An 18,265-nucleotide genomic window follows, 5' to 3' on the forward strand; every position below is an offset into this window, starting at 1 on the left:
CAATCCTTGTTATAATCGGCAAGTATTATGATGCTCATTTTACATATGAGGAAACTAAGGTTTCATGAGGTTAAAATAACTTGCTCAAATTACTTAATTTACATAACTAGAATGTGTAACCTGGGATTGAAACCCAGAAAGTTTTGTAGAAGAGAGAAATGGACATGTATTTTGGCAAATAATCCATTTCTGTTATCTAGAATATAAAGGAGCTCCATATCTTCTATGATGTGGCATGTATAATTTGTAATTTTTAAAATATTTATTAAAGTGATTGGGATTACAATTTGTAATTAATACAAACTACTTTGAGGATTCTTTCATAACTGCAAGCTGATGCTCTTAATTTCATCATGAATATGACATTTGAATCTGTTAATGGGTCCTGAAGACTAAGCATTTGTCTAACAGCTCAGAAGAGCAATATATAATGCCATGACCACTCCCTGATGAGTACTGGTCAGTTATTTTTGCTCTTAATTTGGGTTTGTATGATGTTTTCCCATGACTAGACTGAGGTTATATTTAATGTTCCATAATCTCGCTATTGCTAGAAAAATTACATCAACTTAAATTATTCCCCCTCTGCCTGTCCCTGTTCACCCCACCCACAGGATAAATGTTCAAATCCATTATTAAAAGATATAAAAAAATCTATAATAAAAACACAATGAGAAGGAAGTTATTAAAATGTTGAAAGAATTTCTAGTTGAGGTGATAGCAATTTAAACGGAGTGGAATCTTTTGGAGGACACCTATATTGTTCCTCACCTCACAGTTTTACGGTAAAGAATTTTAAGTAAATTAAAAATACTATGTTACATAAAGTTCAAGAAACACACTTGAAATTGTGCTGTGTCCTTAGAAACAAGGTGATGGATGGGTTGGTGGATTGGATTTAGGAGGTGGGCAGCTTTTTTAGACAGCCTGCCAGGAAATCACTCCTTTTCCAAATAAATCCAAAGAGTTGAATAAATAAGTCTTCCTATGTTCAAAAAAAGCACAGGATTTATGAAAGATGAGCTGGCCACTTAATGCCCAATGTGTCTATATGTGTTTAAGCTAATTTGGCCAAAAGTGGTCAGTATGACCATGGAAAGAAAAAGATGATCAGTGAAGTGAATACCCTATGGTCTGATGGCAAGGGTAAGATACCTCAGAACTACAGGTCTGAGTAAATAACTTACTCACTTGTGGTTAGAGTGATGCTACCAAACCACCAAAGACAAGTACTGCTGAAAAATGAAAATTACATCTATAATATAATAACTTGTAATTATAAAAAATGTATATTTTTGCATGAGCTTACCCATAATGTAATTTGTTTCTGTGTGGATAAATACTTTTTTGAACATTTTTCTAGCAAGAGTTCAGTTATAGTTCTACTAGGGACCTAGTACACGAATTCATGTACCTTGAAAGGAACTGTGGGCTGCAAGGATACAGTGGGCACAGGGGGAGTTCTTGAGCCATTCTCTGTGCCCCTGCCCACCGTGGCCCCCCGTGGTCCCCTCTCTGCTGGCAGCCTTGCTCTCGCTGCTGCCGCTCCCACATGCTGATGGTACTAGCCCGGCTCGCACCTGTTGAGGGCAAGGAGAGATTGGGTCTGGCACTAGCAGCGGGTGTGAGTGGTGGCTGCTGCCCCAATCGCCCCTCAGGAGAAAGGGGGAAATGGAGAAGCCCTCAGGGGCAATCAGGGCCGGCAGCCGCCGCTCACATCCTTGACAGCGCTGAGCTATCTGGACTGGCGCTGGGTGCTGGCAGCAGGTGCAAGTGACAGGTAGGACCGTGGTGTATGGGATCAAAGAATTCTCAGTAACCACCACAGGCTCACCCTGATGACAGCGACCTGCACCCTACCTTGGCCTGGCGCCCCTGCTTACCTGCTCCACCATCCCACTGCAACTAATGCCCACCATTTTCCAGCTCGTACCCTGGTGGTCAGCGCATGTCATAGCGACTGGTTGTTTGGTTGTTTCACGGTTCGGTCTATTTGCATATTAGGGATATATATAAATCTATCTATAGTAGAAAATAGAGTCTAGATGGGCTCCATAGATGATTAGGTAACAGTTATAGTACATAGGGACTCCTGGATGTTCAGTATCCAAAAGGGATGTTTACAAAAATACATTTCTGCATAAGGATTGTTACATATGCACAGATGGATGTATATACCAGAACAGAATATGCGCTTCGGGAAAATGAAATAAATACTTCTTGAAAAAGTGGACTCAAGTATGGTTATAAATCTCAAAAAGAAACAGTTCTAATTTATTGCCCATGTGGGAGAAATTCTGGGTGTACTCTTTCTGGATGTACTTTCCTCTTCACTGCTACAACTATTGCACAGAGGGGCAATTATCAGTTTGTGAATTCTACTGTGAAAGAACCAAAGTGACCTCACTGGAAATGTTTCCCAGAGGCTCTCCTTTACTTTCTAAAATAATATAATTGGATATGAAATAAATGGCTGGCACATTTAAAAACATATATATGGCAAATGATGGCAAAGTTGGAAAAACTAAAAGTGCTTAAATGCTATGGTTGTGTCAGCAAAGGGGGCATAGGCTCTTGTGTTATGGTTACATAGTAAGTTACATAATGTTTTAAAAATGTAATAAAAAACAATGTTCCAAAGGTTCCTAAAACAATTCCATGCTAATCTGGCTTTTGGTAAAGCCAACTCTAAGAAAAACTTCCTTGCAAATGTGAATGTGTTAACAGTGAAAATCTATTGACATGGAACGAAGACAAAATAAGTTAATATTTTCCCTTAAATACAAAGGGATATAGTTATGATTCACTAATTAGAAACATTAACATGATTTAAAAGCTATGGTAAGTTTCATGAGTTGTAGTGAGACCAATTTACTTAGATGGGTAATTGTCAAAGTAAATAGAGATGATAAACTATGCTACATAATGTGGGATACTTTAATTCACTATGACTAAGACAGAACAAATCAGATCGTAGGTTCTAAATAAAAGATTTGATAAAGATGCTGACTACTGCAAAATCAACTATGATAGCCAATTAAATATAATGTCCACTTTATTTTATTATTTTTGTTAATCCTCACTGTTTTTTTCCATTGCTTTTCAGAGAGAGTGGAAGGGAAGGAGGGAGGAGGAGAGAGAGGGAGAGGAGGGGAGAGGAAAAGAGAGAAAAAGAGAGCAACATTGATGTGAGAGAGACACATCAACTGGTTGCCTCCTGCAGGTGCCCCGAAAAGGGGTTGGGGAGCAAAAACCATAACCCAGGTATGTGCCCTTGACTGGGAATCAAACCCGCGAGCCCTCAGTGCGTGGGCTGACATCCAATCACTGAGAGACACCGGCAAGGACTAATGTCCATTTTATAAATGTCACAGTTTTATTAAATTAAAGAGGTTGTTTTAGTCTTTCATAATGTCTGAAAAAATAAATTTAATTAAGTAAAGGCTGGCCATAACAAAGAAGCACTCTAGAGTGTTTTGTGGGTCAATCTGGCTTGATAAATAATCGAAGCTTATCCCATCTCAAAGAAAATGTAGGCTTATTCAAAGTTGTTTCTTTTTGATCCTGGTTCATTCTAATGTATTATCATTCTAACTATTCAAACATGATCATGTAGGGGGAAAAAAGCTTCACCTTAAAAAAAAAAAGCACATCATAGCCAGGGGTCCTCAAACTTTTTAAACAGGGGGCCAGTTCACTGTCCCTCAGACCTTTGGAGGGCTGGACTATAGTTTAAAAAAAAAACTATGAACAAATTCCTATGCACACTGCACATATCTTATTTTGAAGTGAAAAAACAAAACAGGAACAAATACAATATTTGTATTTGCATGTGGCCCGTGGGCCGTAGTTTGAGGACCCCTGTCATAGACCATAGTCATGTACCCTTTTAAGATTATTAAATGAGATAGTATTTCCAATCGTGTCTGAAACTGCAGTCTAATATTTAGCTGCTTTGATATTACCTTGATATTTGTCACCATTTTGGGCAGTGTTCAATCAGAGAAACTATATTATATATATTTTTAACATACATGAATGAAAACTCTTTTTCAAAGGAATAAGATGGCAAAGGCAAAACTTTGAGAACATCTTGTAAAGGTAGGTTTATAGAAAACAAAATGTTTATGTTTTCAGGGTTATGGTTTTATCTATAAAAGATATTCCTTTTTTATTTACAGTTATAAGTACATTAAAAAATTTAAAGAAGACTATAAAAAAGAATACTGTCACTAACATATCAGTTTTTTCATGAGTGTGCCTGAGGAAGGCAAGTTTTATTAGATATTTGGAATGTTACTATACGGAAACAATCTCTTTCCCCACTTCAGAAAGTACTATTGGTGACAAATGTTCCCTTAAAAACATTTTTCCTATAAAAACTTCATTTCTCATTCATGCTCTAAATAACTCATCTCCTACACATGAATTTCCCATTTTTGTTACCTAATAGTGGCAAGAACTTGAGAAAAATCATTTCACTTCAGGGTCTCAGATTAGGAAACATATACAGTGTCCATTAGTGTTTTTTCAAAATATGAGTCATTTACCCCATTAGTGGGACACAACTAGTATTTTTATAAAAATGGAATTGACTCAATTTGAGTAGAAAATATAGAGGACCAGACATATTGTAAAGCTAGTTTGTAAATTTTTAGCTTTAAATATATGTATATATATACTGTATGATGATGTAAAATGTATTCCTTAGTATGGCTGCAAGCAGAAAACTTTAATATTGTTCCAAAGAATCATACGTACCTTCTAAGCCAGTGGTTCCCAACCATTTTTTGGCCATGCCCCAACTAAGCATCTCTAAAATCCTGATGCCCCTCCCCACGTGACATATAAATCTTATTATTCAAAAACTGAACTCCTTTTCATGTGGAGAAAGCCTAAAAGGCCATGAACTTGGTTTAAACAAGCTTCCAAAGAACATGGCATCCATGAAAGAGAAAAATAAAAGAACGAAAGGATAGTTGAAGTGCTGAGGAAGAAATCACTAAGGAATTGTTAAAAATAATAATAATAATATGAAGTGATATGAAAGAATAGAAAATAAAGTTTCAAAACATATAATGCTGAAATGCATAAACATGTCACAAGGCCCCTAGAACCATAAGAAATGCAAAAAATTCATTGTTAATAACTCATTGCCCCCTTAAAAATCAAATTGCCTCCCTGTGGGGTGTGCCCCACATTAGGAACCACTGTTCTAAGCCTACAATGAGATTATATTCCAGCTCAAAAATTCTGAAAATGACCTTTTTAAACCTAGTGTCAAATATGATTTATTGCATAATACACAATAAGTAGCTAGCTATAAGGGCATTTAAGTGACTAGAAATATTTACACCCTCAATTAGTTGTAACCATTAATTGATATCCATTGCACATTTTTAAAAGAAATCTTCTAGGCCAGTGGTTCTCAACCTTCCTCATGCCGAGACCCTTTAATACAGTTCCTCATGTTGTGGTGACCCCCAATTTCATTGTTACAAATTGAACATAATTAAAGCATAGTGATGAATCACAAAACAATATGTAGTTGTATATGTGTTTTCCGATGGTCTTAGGCGACCCCTGTGAAAGGGTCGTTCGGCCCCCAAAGATGTCGTGACCCACAGGTTGAGAACCGCTGTAGGCCTTTTACCTCCTCAAAAAGTCAAAGAAATGTTGGGCATCAACAATTTAGTACAAATATTAATTTGTATGTGTATGCCACATACTATGGTAAGAAGTTGGGAGAGGTAAAATTAATTGGCTGCTTTTTTTTTTTAACTCTACTTCCTGAGCTTGTGGGATAGGACTCTCTTTCTCAATGTTGATTCCCTTTTTTCATGAACTCTTAACTATGGCTGTTATGCAGGAATTTTTAGCCTTCTTTCCTCACTTTACATATTCCCCCCTTTATAATTTTGTGTTCTCATTGCTTCAAATACTAAATATATGCTTATGACTTCCAAATTTTTGGCTTCCACTCCAGACATTTCTCCCTGGCTAGATCCAAAGGTTCCTGATAGCAATTAGCCAGGTGGGAAAGGTAGGGAAGGAGGCTCCCTGGTGAGGTTAGGAGGAGCGAAGTGTAGGGTTTGTACATCTATTTAGTATTTCACTTATTCATAAGCACTGACATATTGGCTGCTCTCATGGAGTTTCAAATCTAGAGTGACAGGCAGACTGATTCGAGGAGTGTTAAGGCTATGGGGTGGCACAAAGACATTGCATGGGGCATAAAGAAGCCCTAGGCCACAGGTCCTGTCAATTTAAGAAACATGCAAACCCGTGAAGAATGTCAATGAGCTTATTTGAGATAAACTGTCCACAATTGCTGGGAAGCAAAATCTCAACAGATGGAGATAATGCTCTGAGAATGGCCGTTTTGCACCTTACTGTGTACATTACAATCAAAAGAGGAGACATATGTGGGTTTCATGAAATCCATTGGTGATCAATTAGGGAGGTGGGGGAAACCTCTGGGATTGGATGAAAAGTAAAATGACAGACACAGGCTTCTTTTACACAGGTGGGTATAGGATAATTAACAGCCAATAATTAATAACGAGAGGATTTGTGGTCTCCCTGGAGTGGTGCCTATGCTTTGAAGGGTCCAGGGAAAAGGAAAATTACTTTTGATATTGCAACGATATGTTATTGTAGATGCAAAAAGACAACAGCCGTTAAGGTAAAGCCTGACCTTTGTCAGGGAAGCTACCCACCTGGGACGGGACTACCCACCACAAGCTGCTTAGTTAAATCAGTTCTAACTTCAGACCATCTTTTGAGGTTCCTTCAGGTATGTGAGTTTGCAAGGCCCCACGCAGGCCTTCCCTGAGGCAGTCAGGTCAGCATGCGGCCCCTTTTTGCCCACAGTACCTAATAGGCAACAGCCGAATCCCACTTAGTCCCTCAAAGAGACTTAAGGAAAAACTTAGAGAGTATCGGTTTAGCCAAACCTTAAAAAAATAAATGGAGAGAGATGCCGCTGAAGAAGGAAAGTTGGGGACAAATAAGGAATTCGGGCAGAACGTGGCGCTGCAGCAGGCCATGAGAACAAGGAACTGATTAGAGAGTAGGAAGAGAATAAACACACCTAGGCGGAGAAAAGCGAAAAGCCGGAAATGCACACATTTAAAATCCCGCATTCATTAAAACTCCGTGGTTAAAACACACACCTCACGCCCATCAAGCTCAGCCGCCAGAGCGTCCTCCACCTCCCAGCGCCACTCGCCCCGCCCCCTTACCCGGTATGGGCGTCCTCGACGTCCCGGCACCGCCCGCGCGCCGCCCAGCTCGCCCCGCCCCCTGGCCCGACAGCCCCTCCGCAAAGCCGCGCGCACGTGCGCCGCGGATCCCGCCCCCTGCGCTTTCTCAACCAATGAGAAGTGGTGTCGTAATTCGTCACGTGATCGCGTGTCTCCGCCCCCTCCCCCAGCTGCCTCTAGGCTCTGAGAAGATGGCGAAGGTGTCAGAGCTTTACGATGTCACTTGGGAAGGTAACGACAGGCGGAGCGGGCGCGGAAAGACCAGAAGCCCTGGGAACGGGTGCGGGACACCTGGTGCCCTTGGGGAGCTGAGCTCTCTGCTCTCTGAGCCGGCTGAGTGGAGGTGGCGGCCAGGGAGGAGGTGGAGGCTGACCTGTACCTTGGCCCGGCCGACCACCGGTGTCTGCGGGGTCCCCACCGCTTGTGTTCAGCGAGAGACAAGACCAATTCAGGGGCCCAGGGCAGCTTCTCCTTTGAGGCGGGCGGGACCCGGGGCTCCTGGGCGGCACGGGGAGGGCGGGTAGGTTCCTGCAGCCAAGAAGTACAGGACCTGGAAGGCCCTTGCATTGAGCGCCGTGTAGGAAGGGTTACAACTTGGTGCGGAAAAGGTGTGTGGGAGACCTGTGAACAGATGCCATTCTTCTGCTTGCTGCTTTACGTCTGGTTTCCTCTGCAAAGCTGGAGTTCTGACACCTTCCCTTTTCAATGACTCCTGGTCCCACTCCTCCCCGGAACACATTTACATACACAGCAGGACGTCCTTCTTACTCCCACAGGAATGTCTTTTCGGAAGGGAAAAAGGACCGGTACCTTGGGCATGTGCTCACGGGTGCTGGACCTCTTCCCCATCCCGGTTTAATGTAAGGTGACGTGTGTTCTTTAAGTCGGGAAGCAAACTTTGGCCCAGTTCTGTAACAGAGTTGTTTTCCCTTGTGGAAAACTTGAGCCGGAAACATGCTTGAGAGAAGAGCCTTGAGTTTCTCTCGTGCAGGAAATACCTGTATTTGAAATTCATATTCCCAGCGTTTAACAGGAGACTTACACAGCTTCTGTGTTCAAGGAATGCCATGTTTCAGTGGTTAAACAATGGCCTGATCACCTGTGTCTTGAAAGTTGTATTCACCCCTGGTGAATAAATCTCTCCAGGATCACAGAGTTGCAAATATATATGGGAAAAGGTAAAATTCCTGTATACTTAAACCGAATTCAGTGATTATTGGTTTTGTGGCCTCCAGCCCATCGTGAGTCTCAGTGTTGCTACCCGAGTCGGAGAATTCCATGATATTAAACAAGAAAAGCACTTAGTGCTATATCTTGGATATAAGAAATTAAGCAACATACAGTCCCTACCTTCATGGAGTTCACAGTCGAATGAAGACAAACCTGTAAATATGTAGTTTTTTGTTTAAAATATATTTTATTGATTTTTTACAGAGAGGAAGGGAGAGGGATAGTTAGAAACATGGATGAGAGAGAAGCATCAATCAGCTGTCTCCTGCACACTCTCTACTGGGGATGTGCCTGCAACCAAGGTACAGGCCCTTGCCGGGAATCGAACCTGAGACCTTTAAGTCTCCAGGCCAATGCTCTATCCAGTGAGCCAAACTGGTCAGGGCTGTCAATATGTAGTTATAAAAGGCTTCTCAGGACATGTTTCTTAGGCTGGATGGTAGATAGGTGGCTGTTATTTTTAATGTTTTTTTTTTGAAAATGTTGCGAATGTATCATGCTTTTTGTTTTTAGAAAGTGCTGTTTGGAAACTTTGTTCAATATAAGTTCTTTAGGTGGTAGTGTCAGGTATATAATCTTAAGGAATGAGTAGGTATGTACCACCCGACAGGGTGATTTAACTGAGTAATTTGGACTACCTTGTGGGCATTCTAAAATAATAACTATGTCACAAGTTTGTTGAGGAACAAGAGCGAAAACACGTGAAAGTGTTTGTAAACTAAGTGCTTAGGAAAAATGATCTGGCTCCCACCTAGGAATCTAGCTTTGTCTTAAACTATTCTGTCTCTCGGAGCTGACAGTGCTGGCTTTTGTTGAATTCCCTAAATGTGCCATGCGCCTCTTGTATTAGGGCTGGGCGCATGCTGTTCCTTCCACCAGGAGTGTTCTTTCCTCATTGTCCCACTCTTGTCCCCATTATATGTCATCATTTCTCAAAATCCCCCCCAACAGCCATATATTTTAAAGAGTTTTCCTTGCCTATCCCACAGCCCTTCCCCATCCCTCCAAAATTTTAAAAAGGGAAAGAAAACCAACAAAAACAAAAAAGCAACAAAACCTGCCCCTCGTCCTTTAACTATGTGTTTTTATGCTCTTGAAGCACTTGCCCAGTTGTGTTCAAGTTGTAAAATTTTCTCTCTCCTAGAATGGAGGGAGGGGCCAGGCTTCTTGTTCTAGTGCCTGATTTATGTGAGGAACTCAGTATTTGCTGACTAAATGAATTGTTAATTAGATTAATAATAAACATTAATAAACTGTTACCAGAAAAACTAAGTAATTTTTCTAGTGTTGGAATAATTTCTTTATATATTTCTATGAGGGCTGTCAGTTGTTACCTAGGTCCTTAAGAATTCCTTTGAATCGTATCATGAATTAAAGTTGTGGAAATGGTTAGTTCAAGGAGTACTGTAAATCTTGTTATAGGAGAAGTGATCACATGTTTATAAAAGTACATCTAACGTCTTGTCTCTATTAGGTTCTATTAAAAAAGTAGGATATATGGTTTATTTTTTCAGCCAGTTGAAAATTATTGAGGTTTATTAGAGGAGTTATTATTTAGTGATTTGGAGGTGGGACAGAGTTATAAGGAGGGTTCATTGAGGTTAGGCCAGGGTATTTGGTCAGGATATGGATAGGATACCTTGCACAGTGCCTGGCATCTAGTAGGCACTAAATAAATATTTGGTGAAAAAATTTGTAAAATAAAGGCAGTTTAGTTGTTCATAGTGTTTCTTCTTCCTCTCTTTTTTTCTTTTTCTTTTTCACCCGAGAATATTTTTCCATTGATTTTCTTAGAGAGTGGAAAGGAGGGGAGAGATAGAATCATCCATGTGAGAGCTTGGTTGCCTCCCTTATGCACCGGTTCAGGGCCAGGGATCAAGCTTGCAGCTGAGGTATGTGCCCTTGACCAGAATCAAACCTGGGACCTTTCAGTTCCTAGCCGGATGCCCTATCCACTGAGCCAAACCAGCTAGGGCTACTTACTCTCTTTTTATTCAGTCCTTCAAACAACCACAAATTGGTTTCCATGCTCTGTCACTCCAGTAAGGTTTCTGGGGAGACCTAATGCCAGGTTTATGTGTTTTTGTACATCTATACTACATTTGTCATTGCAGATTCCCGCCTTCTGAAAAATTCTTTCCTTGGTTTCTTAATAACATGAAGGTTCTCATTTTCTTAGACCTTTCCTTTGCTTTCCTCTACATCTACTTACATTTTAATTTTGGTGTCTCCAATGCTTCTTTCCTTAATCCTCTTCTTAATTTATTATCAATGGTTATATTAGACTGGAGATATATAGGCTCCTTACTGATGTAGGCATAGGTGTTAAGTGGTCCATGAATTCCCTGAAATTATATGCAAAATTGAGTGTATGTAAACATGTACTTGTTTTGGGGAAAAAAATAATTCAAAGGTCTCATAACTTCAAAGAGATCTAAAAAAGGTTAAATGTCGTCTTTGGGCAATTTTTACCACACCTAGCTTTAGCCGATATGCTAAATAGCATGTTAATTAAACATATATTTGAGTACTTTGTACCAGGCACTGTTCTAGTTCTTGAGGACACAGTACTGAGGAAGACATTTGAGATAACAGATCCTATTGAACATCCCATGAGATTTCACTTCTTTTTTTTTTTTCAGTTGATAGGAGATGCTGCATTTCTGATCAAGTGGAGCATTTACAGGGACTTGAGAGTTATTTAAGTTTCAGTTTGCTAACATGGCACCCGGAGAAAAGTGGCTCTATCTTGGGCCTAGAAAGTTATTTCAATAATATTTGATTATGAATAAGTAGAGTAAGACTGGTGAAAATTGAAGACCATTGGTAAATGAGATATTTGACAGATGGGAATCAATTTTTCTCTTTTAGTCTCTAGTTCATGGGCAGTCTGCTTCTTAAAGGGCTACTATTATTCCCTGATTATGAAAATTTTATGTTCTTGACTCAGTGGACTAACTTCAGGAACACCTTGAATTTTTGAGATTTCTATGTATAATTTTATGCATTTTTTTGGGAAAATAATCCCTTGCTTTTGTCAAATTCTGAACATTTTCTAGAATCTCAAAAATGTTAAGATACATAATTGCTTAAAGGGATAGAGGATCTTTGTAGTGGACTCCTGCCATTCATTACGGTAGTTGCGTTATTTATAATATTTGTAGTCTTCCAATGGATCTGTCTTTCTTATTAAATTGGTATTCTGCTTTATGAACTTTGAGATACATGGACTTTTATATTAGTGTGAGTTTATTTTCTTTATCAAAAAAAGTTGACTTCGTTTTAGTGATTTTGACATTGATCAAAATGTACACCAAAATTCTAATAATTACTTTATGTGTGCACCACCCATAGTCACCCATAGTCACACACACACACACACACACACACATTATAACAAGTTTCTTGTTTTCAGAAATGCGAGATAAAATGAGAAAATGGAGAGATGAAAACTCAAGAAATAGTGAGCAAATTGTGGAAGTTGGAGAGGAATTAATTAATGAATATGCTTCTAAGCTTGGAGATGATAGTAAGTTTTTTAACTTATTATATTTATGCTTAGCACATGTCTATTTGCCATTCTTAGTTTTTTTTAAAAAATCTTATTTTTTCTAGTGTTTATAGCAATCTATCTGTAATAGTCACTTTTTAAAAACTTCTCAGGAAGACTAATACTTTATTTTGGGAAGGCTTTATAATTTCTGTTAGTAGTAAAGCCATCAAATAAGCGTTTTTGTTTTAAAGCTCAGGGCTGCAATCTGGTCTGTTCAAAATGTATTTCATAAAGAATCCTTTAGAACAGTAAAGGTATTAGATAATTGGAATTTTTTTTTTTTTTACTTGATAAGATACTTAAATATTTTACGTTGCTGAAGCATATAAGGATACCTTCTTTTCTTAATTGCTGATAAAATACACTAAATAATTTTCAGTTATAAGTACTTTTCTCTAAAATACCAAACAGGAAGAATTCATTATCTAGTTTCTGTTGGGAGATTTTATAGTAAATTTAGTTTTTTTCTCTCTCTATGTATCTAGTTTGGATCATATATGAACAGGTGATGATTGCAGCTCTAGACTATGGTCGGGATGACTTGGCATTGGTAGGTATTTAAACTAATTTTATTTTATATTTAATATGCTTCATGGATTATATGTATAAGACTTAGTATATGGCTTGTATAGAATGCTTTCTACAGCTGGTTTTCAATGCTACTCTTAAGGGTAGGTAGGCCTAACTGGGTACTTTGAACACAGTATGTTCTTACATCTTTTTAACAATCCTGAGAAGTAGATATTTAGTATTCCAGTTTTACTGAAGAGGATAAATTAGTTGAAGGTTATCTGCTTACCGGTTGAATTATGCTATATTATAGAGTATGTAATGAGAAGTAGATAATTTAAAACAAGTTTATCTTTTGGGTTATTGAATATCTTTCATAGTATATGTTGTTATACTGTTTTGTAATATTGTAAATGTATACCTTGAACTATTAGAAAATCCTAACATTTGTAGAGCATGACTTAAATTACTAATGCTGCTTTTAAAATAGAGAGTGATAATAGCTATATTTTGAGTGCGTATCTGCTAGGTTCTATGCTAAATCCTTTACATCATGCTTTCTTTAATTTTCACAATTATTTCTTTGTTTGTTTGCTTTTTGTTTATCCTTACCTGAGGACATTTTCCCATTGATTTTTAGAGAGAGTGGAGGGGATGGGGAGAGACGGAGAGAGAAACATCAATGTGAGAGAGAGAGACATTGATTGGTTGCATCCCGCATACACCCTAGCCAGTTTGGCTCAGTGGATAGAGCGTCAACCTGCAGACTGAAGGATCCTGGGTTCGATTCCAGTCAAAGGCACGTACCTACGTTGCAGGCTCCTCCCGGCCCCAAATCAGGATGTTTGTACTGACAAGATTATTATAATTTCAACAGAGAAATATTAAGCAAAGTATTAGTAGTAGTTGCCAGGGACTTAAAAGTACTATCAAAGAACTTAATTTTTATCTAAAGAATCTTTATGCATAGTTAGGAAGAAAATGCCAGGAAACTGTGGTGGACATTTAAATGGGGCTTAACACATTATGTAGGCAATTTTTGAGAAGTAATATGGTGGTAGTATTTGAAGTTATTAGTGGACACATGATCTGCTTATTTTCCTACTTATTAGTATGATTAGTGTCTGAGAACTGATGATTTCTTTCACTATAATCCAGATTTCTCCTTTTATCCCATTATTCATTAGATAATATCACTTCATTATATTACACTAGTGATATTATTTAAGAAGATACATTGAAGACTTATGTAGGTCATTATTTGTAGCTCATTTGGTGTGTGTAATATAATTACTACTTTTCAAGTCTTGTTTACCAATTATTTTTTTAGTTTTGTCTTCAGGAGTTGAGAAGACAGTTCCCTGGCAGTCACAGAGTCAAGCGACTAACTGGCATGAGATTTGAAGCCATGGAAAGGTAACTGAGTCTTATAAATAGTGTGGTCCCATTTGAAAACAGCAAATATGAGGCCTATCTTTATGTTCTCCTATGCTTATGGCAGCATCATTGATTGTGCAAGATCTCTTGCTCCTGAGATTCAGAGTAATCTCAGCATAAATTCTGGCCTTTACTCCCAATAAATAGGATTTGACATAAAAGTGTAATCCACTTCCCATCTCTGGGCTAATGAAATAGATTATATTTTGGAATAAGAATTGGCTTCAAATAATCCTGGTTTTAGGATTTATTAACTGTTTACCTAGCAAATTATTTAACTTTAAGGTTTTTTGGCTTCACTCCTCTGTAAAACAAGAATACTACCAACTTCTCAGAATTTTGGGGGGACTTACAAATATATGTGTAGGACCCTCATAGGCACTCAAGGTATAGAAGCTATTATTAATAATTTTTTTATTGAGATATGATTGACATATACCTTTGTATTAGTTTCAGGTATACAACATAATGATGTGATTTATATGTATAATGAAACGATTATAGTAAGTAGTTATCCATCACCACCCATAATCATAAGAACTTTTAAAATTTGCTCTCTTAGTAACTTTCAATTATAATACAGTCTTGTTAACTATAGTAACCATGCTGTTAATTATTTATAACTGGAAGCTTGATCCTCTTCACCCATTTCACACACTCCCACCTCCAGCCCCACCCCCACTTCTGCAACCACCAATCTGCTTTCTTGATCTGTAAATTCAGGTTCTTTTTGAGTGAGATCATATAGTACTTGTCTTCCTGTCTGACTTACTACACTTAGCATAATGTCCTCAAGGTCCATCCAGGTTGTCATAAATGGCAGAATTTCCTTCATTTTTATGAGTAAATAAAGTTACATTGTATACATGTCACAATCTCATTCATCTGTTGATGGACACCTAGGTTGAGCCATGTCTTGGCTATTGTAAACAATGATTTCATGAACATGGGGATGCATATATCTTTTAAGAGAGTGCATTTGTTTCCTTCACATAAATACCCACAAGTGGAACTATTAGATTAAATGGTAATTTTATTTTTAATTTTTTTAAGGAATCTCCATACTGTTTTCCATAGTTGTTGTTCCAAATTATATTCCCACAAACGGTGCACAAGGGTTCTCTTTTCTCCACATTCTTGTCAACACTTATGTCCTGTTTTCTTGCTACAGTAAGCTGTGATTATCTGTGTTTACATGTCTTAATTTTGGGGGCAGTGGTTTGACCTGTGACTTTAATTCTCTGATGGATCTAGAGAGTTATTGGTTTGTTCAATTTAGCTTTTTTTCTTGTGTGGATGGGAGTGACAGCTTCCATGATATTTTTACATGCTGTTCTAGGAACCAGAAATATTGAACATCTTTCATAAAATTATTGACCATTTCTATATCTTCTTTGTTTTTAAATTGGGTTATTTGTCTTTTTATTATTTAGTTGTAAAAGTTGTTTATATATAGTCTAGATACAAGGTACTTATCAGATAGATGATTTGCAAAAATAGTTTCACACTCTTTTCATTTGCTTAGTGTGGCAGTTTCAACCTTTTTCATCTCAAGGCACACATAAAGTAATTATTAGAATTTTGCAGCACACCAATATATATATTTTTTGTTGATCTGACAAAAAAAGGTATAATTTTGATTCATTCACACAGATGGCTATTGTTATATTGGCTGTTGTCATTTTTTTTTATTTGACAATCTAAGGAAAAGAAGTCATTGTTTCTGACTTAATAGTCAGGTACTGCATGTTTGAAAATTTTCTGTGGGCCACAGCACACTGGTTGAAAATCACTGGCTTAGTGGTATCCTTTGATTACCAAATTTTTGATCTTTTATTAAGTCCGGTTTATTTTTTTTTCTTTCTTTTACTTTGGGTGTCATGTCTAGAAACCATTGTCTTATCCAAGGTCACAAAGGTTATGCCTATCTTTTAAGAGTTTTATAGTATTAATTTTTACATTTGGGTCTTTAACTCATTTTGATTTAATATTTTTTATGGTTCGAAGTATGTGTCTATCTTCATTTTTCTGCATATGAATATTCAGGTGTCCCAGCACCATTTGCTGAAAAGACTATGTTTTCCTTATTTGTCTTGGCACCCTTGTTAAAAACAACTAAATATAAATGTGAGGGTTGAATTCTGGGCTTATCATATATTGCACCATATTGATCCTACACTCTATTGATATTGTGGCTTTGTATTAAGTTCTGAAATTGGGCATTGGGAATTCTTTAGCTTTGTGTGTTTTTTTTTTCTCCAAGGTTATTTTGACTATTTTGAATCCTTTGAATTTATGCATGTATTTTAAGATCAGCTTATTTTCGCCTTTTTAGCTTGTTGTTTCAGTTAAGACAATTAACTTGTACCTCAATTGTAGTTTGTTTTAAGCTGGATTTATTGACATAATTTTTCTCAACTCCTTCACTCCTGGGCTTATATGTTTGTTTGTGTGTACATTTTAATCTCTTTGTATCCTCTCTGTGAGTTAGCAGAGGATATAGATAAAAAAGTAAATAAAATAGTATTAGTTTAGGTTAGCAGAAACTAATTTTGAATCAGGACAGAATGGAAGAAATCTGAAAAGATTGCTCCTGAATCAGTGTGCTGCTCTAATAATTTTTTTTTGTTTTATCTCAAGTAATATGAGTCCCTAAACCATTCTTAAAATATATGAATAGCAGAATACATTCCATAGTCCAAGATGAATGATTTTTAAAATTATGTTGTGAGGGATTGAATGATACTAGTTTTTAATATTTACTATTCCTTTCCAACTAAACAAAATATTGATATGGTAACAAGAACTTATTGTTAAGTGTTACTTCAGGTTTTCTAAGAAACTCAGTGAACTTTAATTTCTTTAAGCCTTTTTAAAAAATGTTTTTATTGATTTTAGAGAGAGGAAGGTGAAGAGAGAGAGAGAAACATCGACCCATCGGTTGCCTTCTGCACACACCTCGACTGAAACCTGGGCATGTGACCTGATGATGCTCCAGCTATGTGAGCCATACCGGCCAGGACTAAGCCTTATTATTATTATTATCATCATTATTATTATTATTATTATTATTATTACTACTAGAGGCCTGGTGCACGAAATTTGTGCACTTGGGGGGGGTGGGTGGTGTCCTTCAGTCTGGCCTGCGCCCTCTCGCAGTCCGGGACCCATCGCTCCTTACAACCCTCCTGCTCACTGCTCCTTACCACTTGGCTTGCTGCTCCTTAGAGCTGCCGCGGAGGAGGAGCCAGCCGTGAGCCCAGCTTCTGGCTGAGTGGCGCTCTCCCTGTGGGAGTGCACTGACCACCAAGGGGCAGCTCCTGCTTTGAGCGTCTGCCCCCTGGTGGTCAGTGCACACATCATGGTGACCGGTCATTCTGGTTCTGCTGTAATGGTCACCTAGACTTTTATTATATAGACTAGAAGCCCAGTGCACGAAATTCGTGCACTTGGGGGGCGCGGTCCCTTAGCTTGGCCTGCACCCTCTCACAGTCCAGGAATCTGAGGTCAGGTCAGGGGCAGAATGCAAGCCATCTTTATGTGCTTATTTTTTCTACCCTCGGGAATGTCCCTCTTCCGGCTTAGGCCTACTCCCCAGGAAGCGGGCCTGGGCTATCAGTTGGACATCCTTTGCACTACTGTGGAGGCGGGAGAGGCTCCTACCACCACTGCTGTGCTCACCAGCCATGAGCCTGGCTCAGGGCTTCTGACTGAGCAGTGCTCCCCTTGTGGGAGCACACTGACCACCAGGGGGCAACTTCTGTGTTGAGTGTCTGCCCCCTGGTGATCAGTGTACATCATAGCAACCAGTCTTTCCACCATTCGGTTGGTTTGCTTATTAGCCTTTTATTATATAGGATTATGTGGGGGTTTTTTAATTGAAACTCGTAGCACCATTTTACTTAGTAAAGTTTTAATTTTTTTATATAAAAGAGTGGCTGTTAGGTGTGTCTTTGCTAAATAGGATCATTAATCATTGATTCTCATACATGATGGTGTAAATTAGAATATGTGGAATTTTAAAAAATCAGTAGTTGCCTTGCCCCCACTTTACTGAAATCAGTTTGTGAGGGTGTAATCCAGATTTTTCTTTAAAAAACCCCGCAGATAAAAAGACAGGTATCAGAACATTGCTGACTAAATGTAAATTTTTCTTGATCTTCAGTGTATTAGGATCCTCTAGAGCAGTGGTTCTCAACCTTCTGGCACTTTAAATACAGTTCCTCATGTTGTGACCCAACCATAACATTATTTTCGTTGCTACTTCATA

General features: G+C 38.3%; 1 protein-coding gene across 2 annotated transcripts in view; it reads left to right on the forward strand.

The window, feature by feature from the left end:
* The first annotated feature begins 7,416 nt into the window (after positions 1 to 7,416).
* EMC2 (ER membrane protein complex subunit 2) overlaps positions 7,417 to 18,265 on the forward strand; it is a 40,062-nt gene continuing 29,213 nt past the window's right edge. For both annotated transcript variants that reach the window (XM_006753902.2, XM_006753904.2), the window contains exons 1-4: positions 7,417 to 7,496; positions 11,911 to 12,024; positions 12,534 to 12,598; positions 13,889 to 13,974. In XM_006753902.2, coding sequence (XP_006753965.1) covers positions 7,457 to 7,496; positions 11,911 to 12,024; positions 12,534 to 12,598; positions 13,889 to 13,974 — 305 coding nt within the window. In that variant the 5' untranslated portion in view covers positions 7,417 to 7,456. The remainder of the gene's footprint in view (positions 7,497 to 11,910; positions 12,025 to 12,533; positions 12,599 to 13,888; positions 13,975 to 18,265) is intronic.

Source organism: Myotis davidii, unplaced genomic scaffold, assembly GCF_000327345.1.
Source record: "Myotis davidii unplaced genomic scaffold, ASM32734v1 scaffold1012, whole genome shotgun sequence".
In the NCBI taxonomy this organism is placed as follows: domain Eukaryota; kingdom Metazoa; phylum Chordata; class Mammalia; order Chiroptera; family Vespertilionidae; genus Myotis; species Myotis davidii.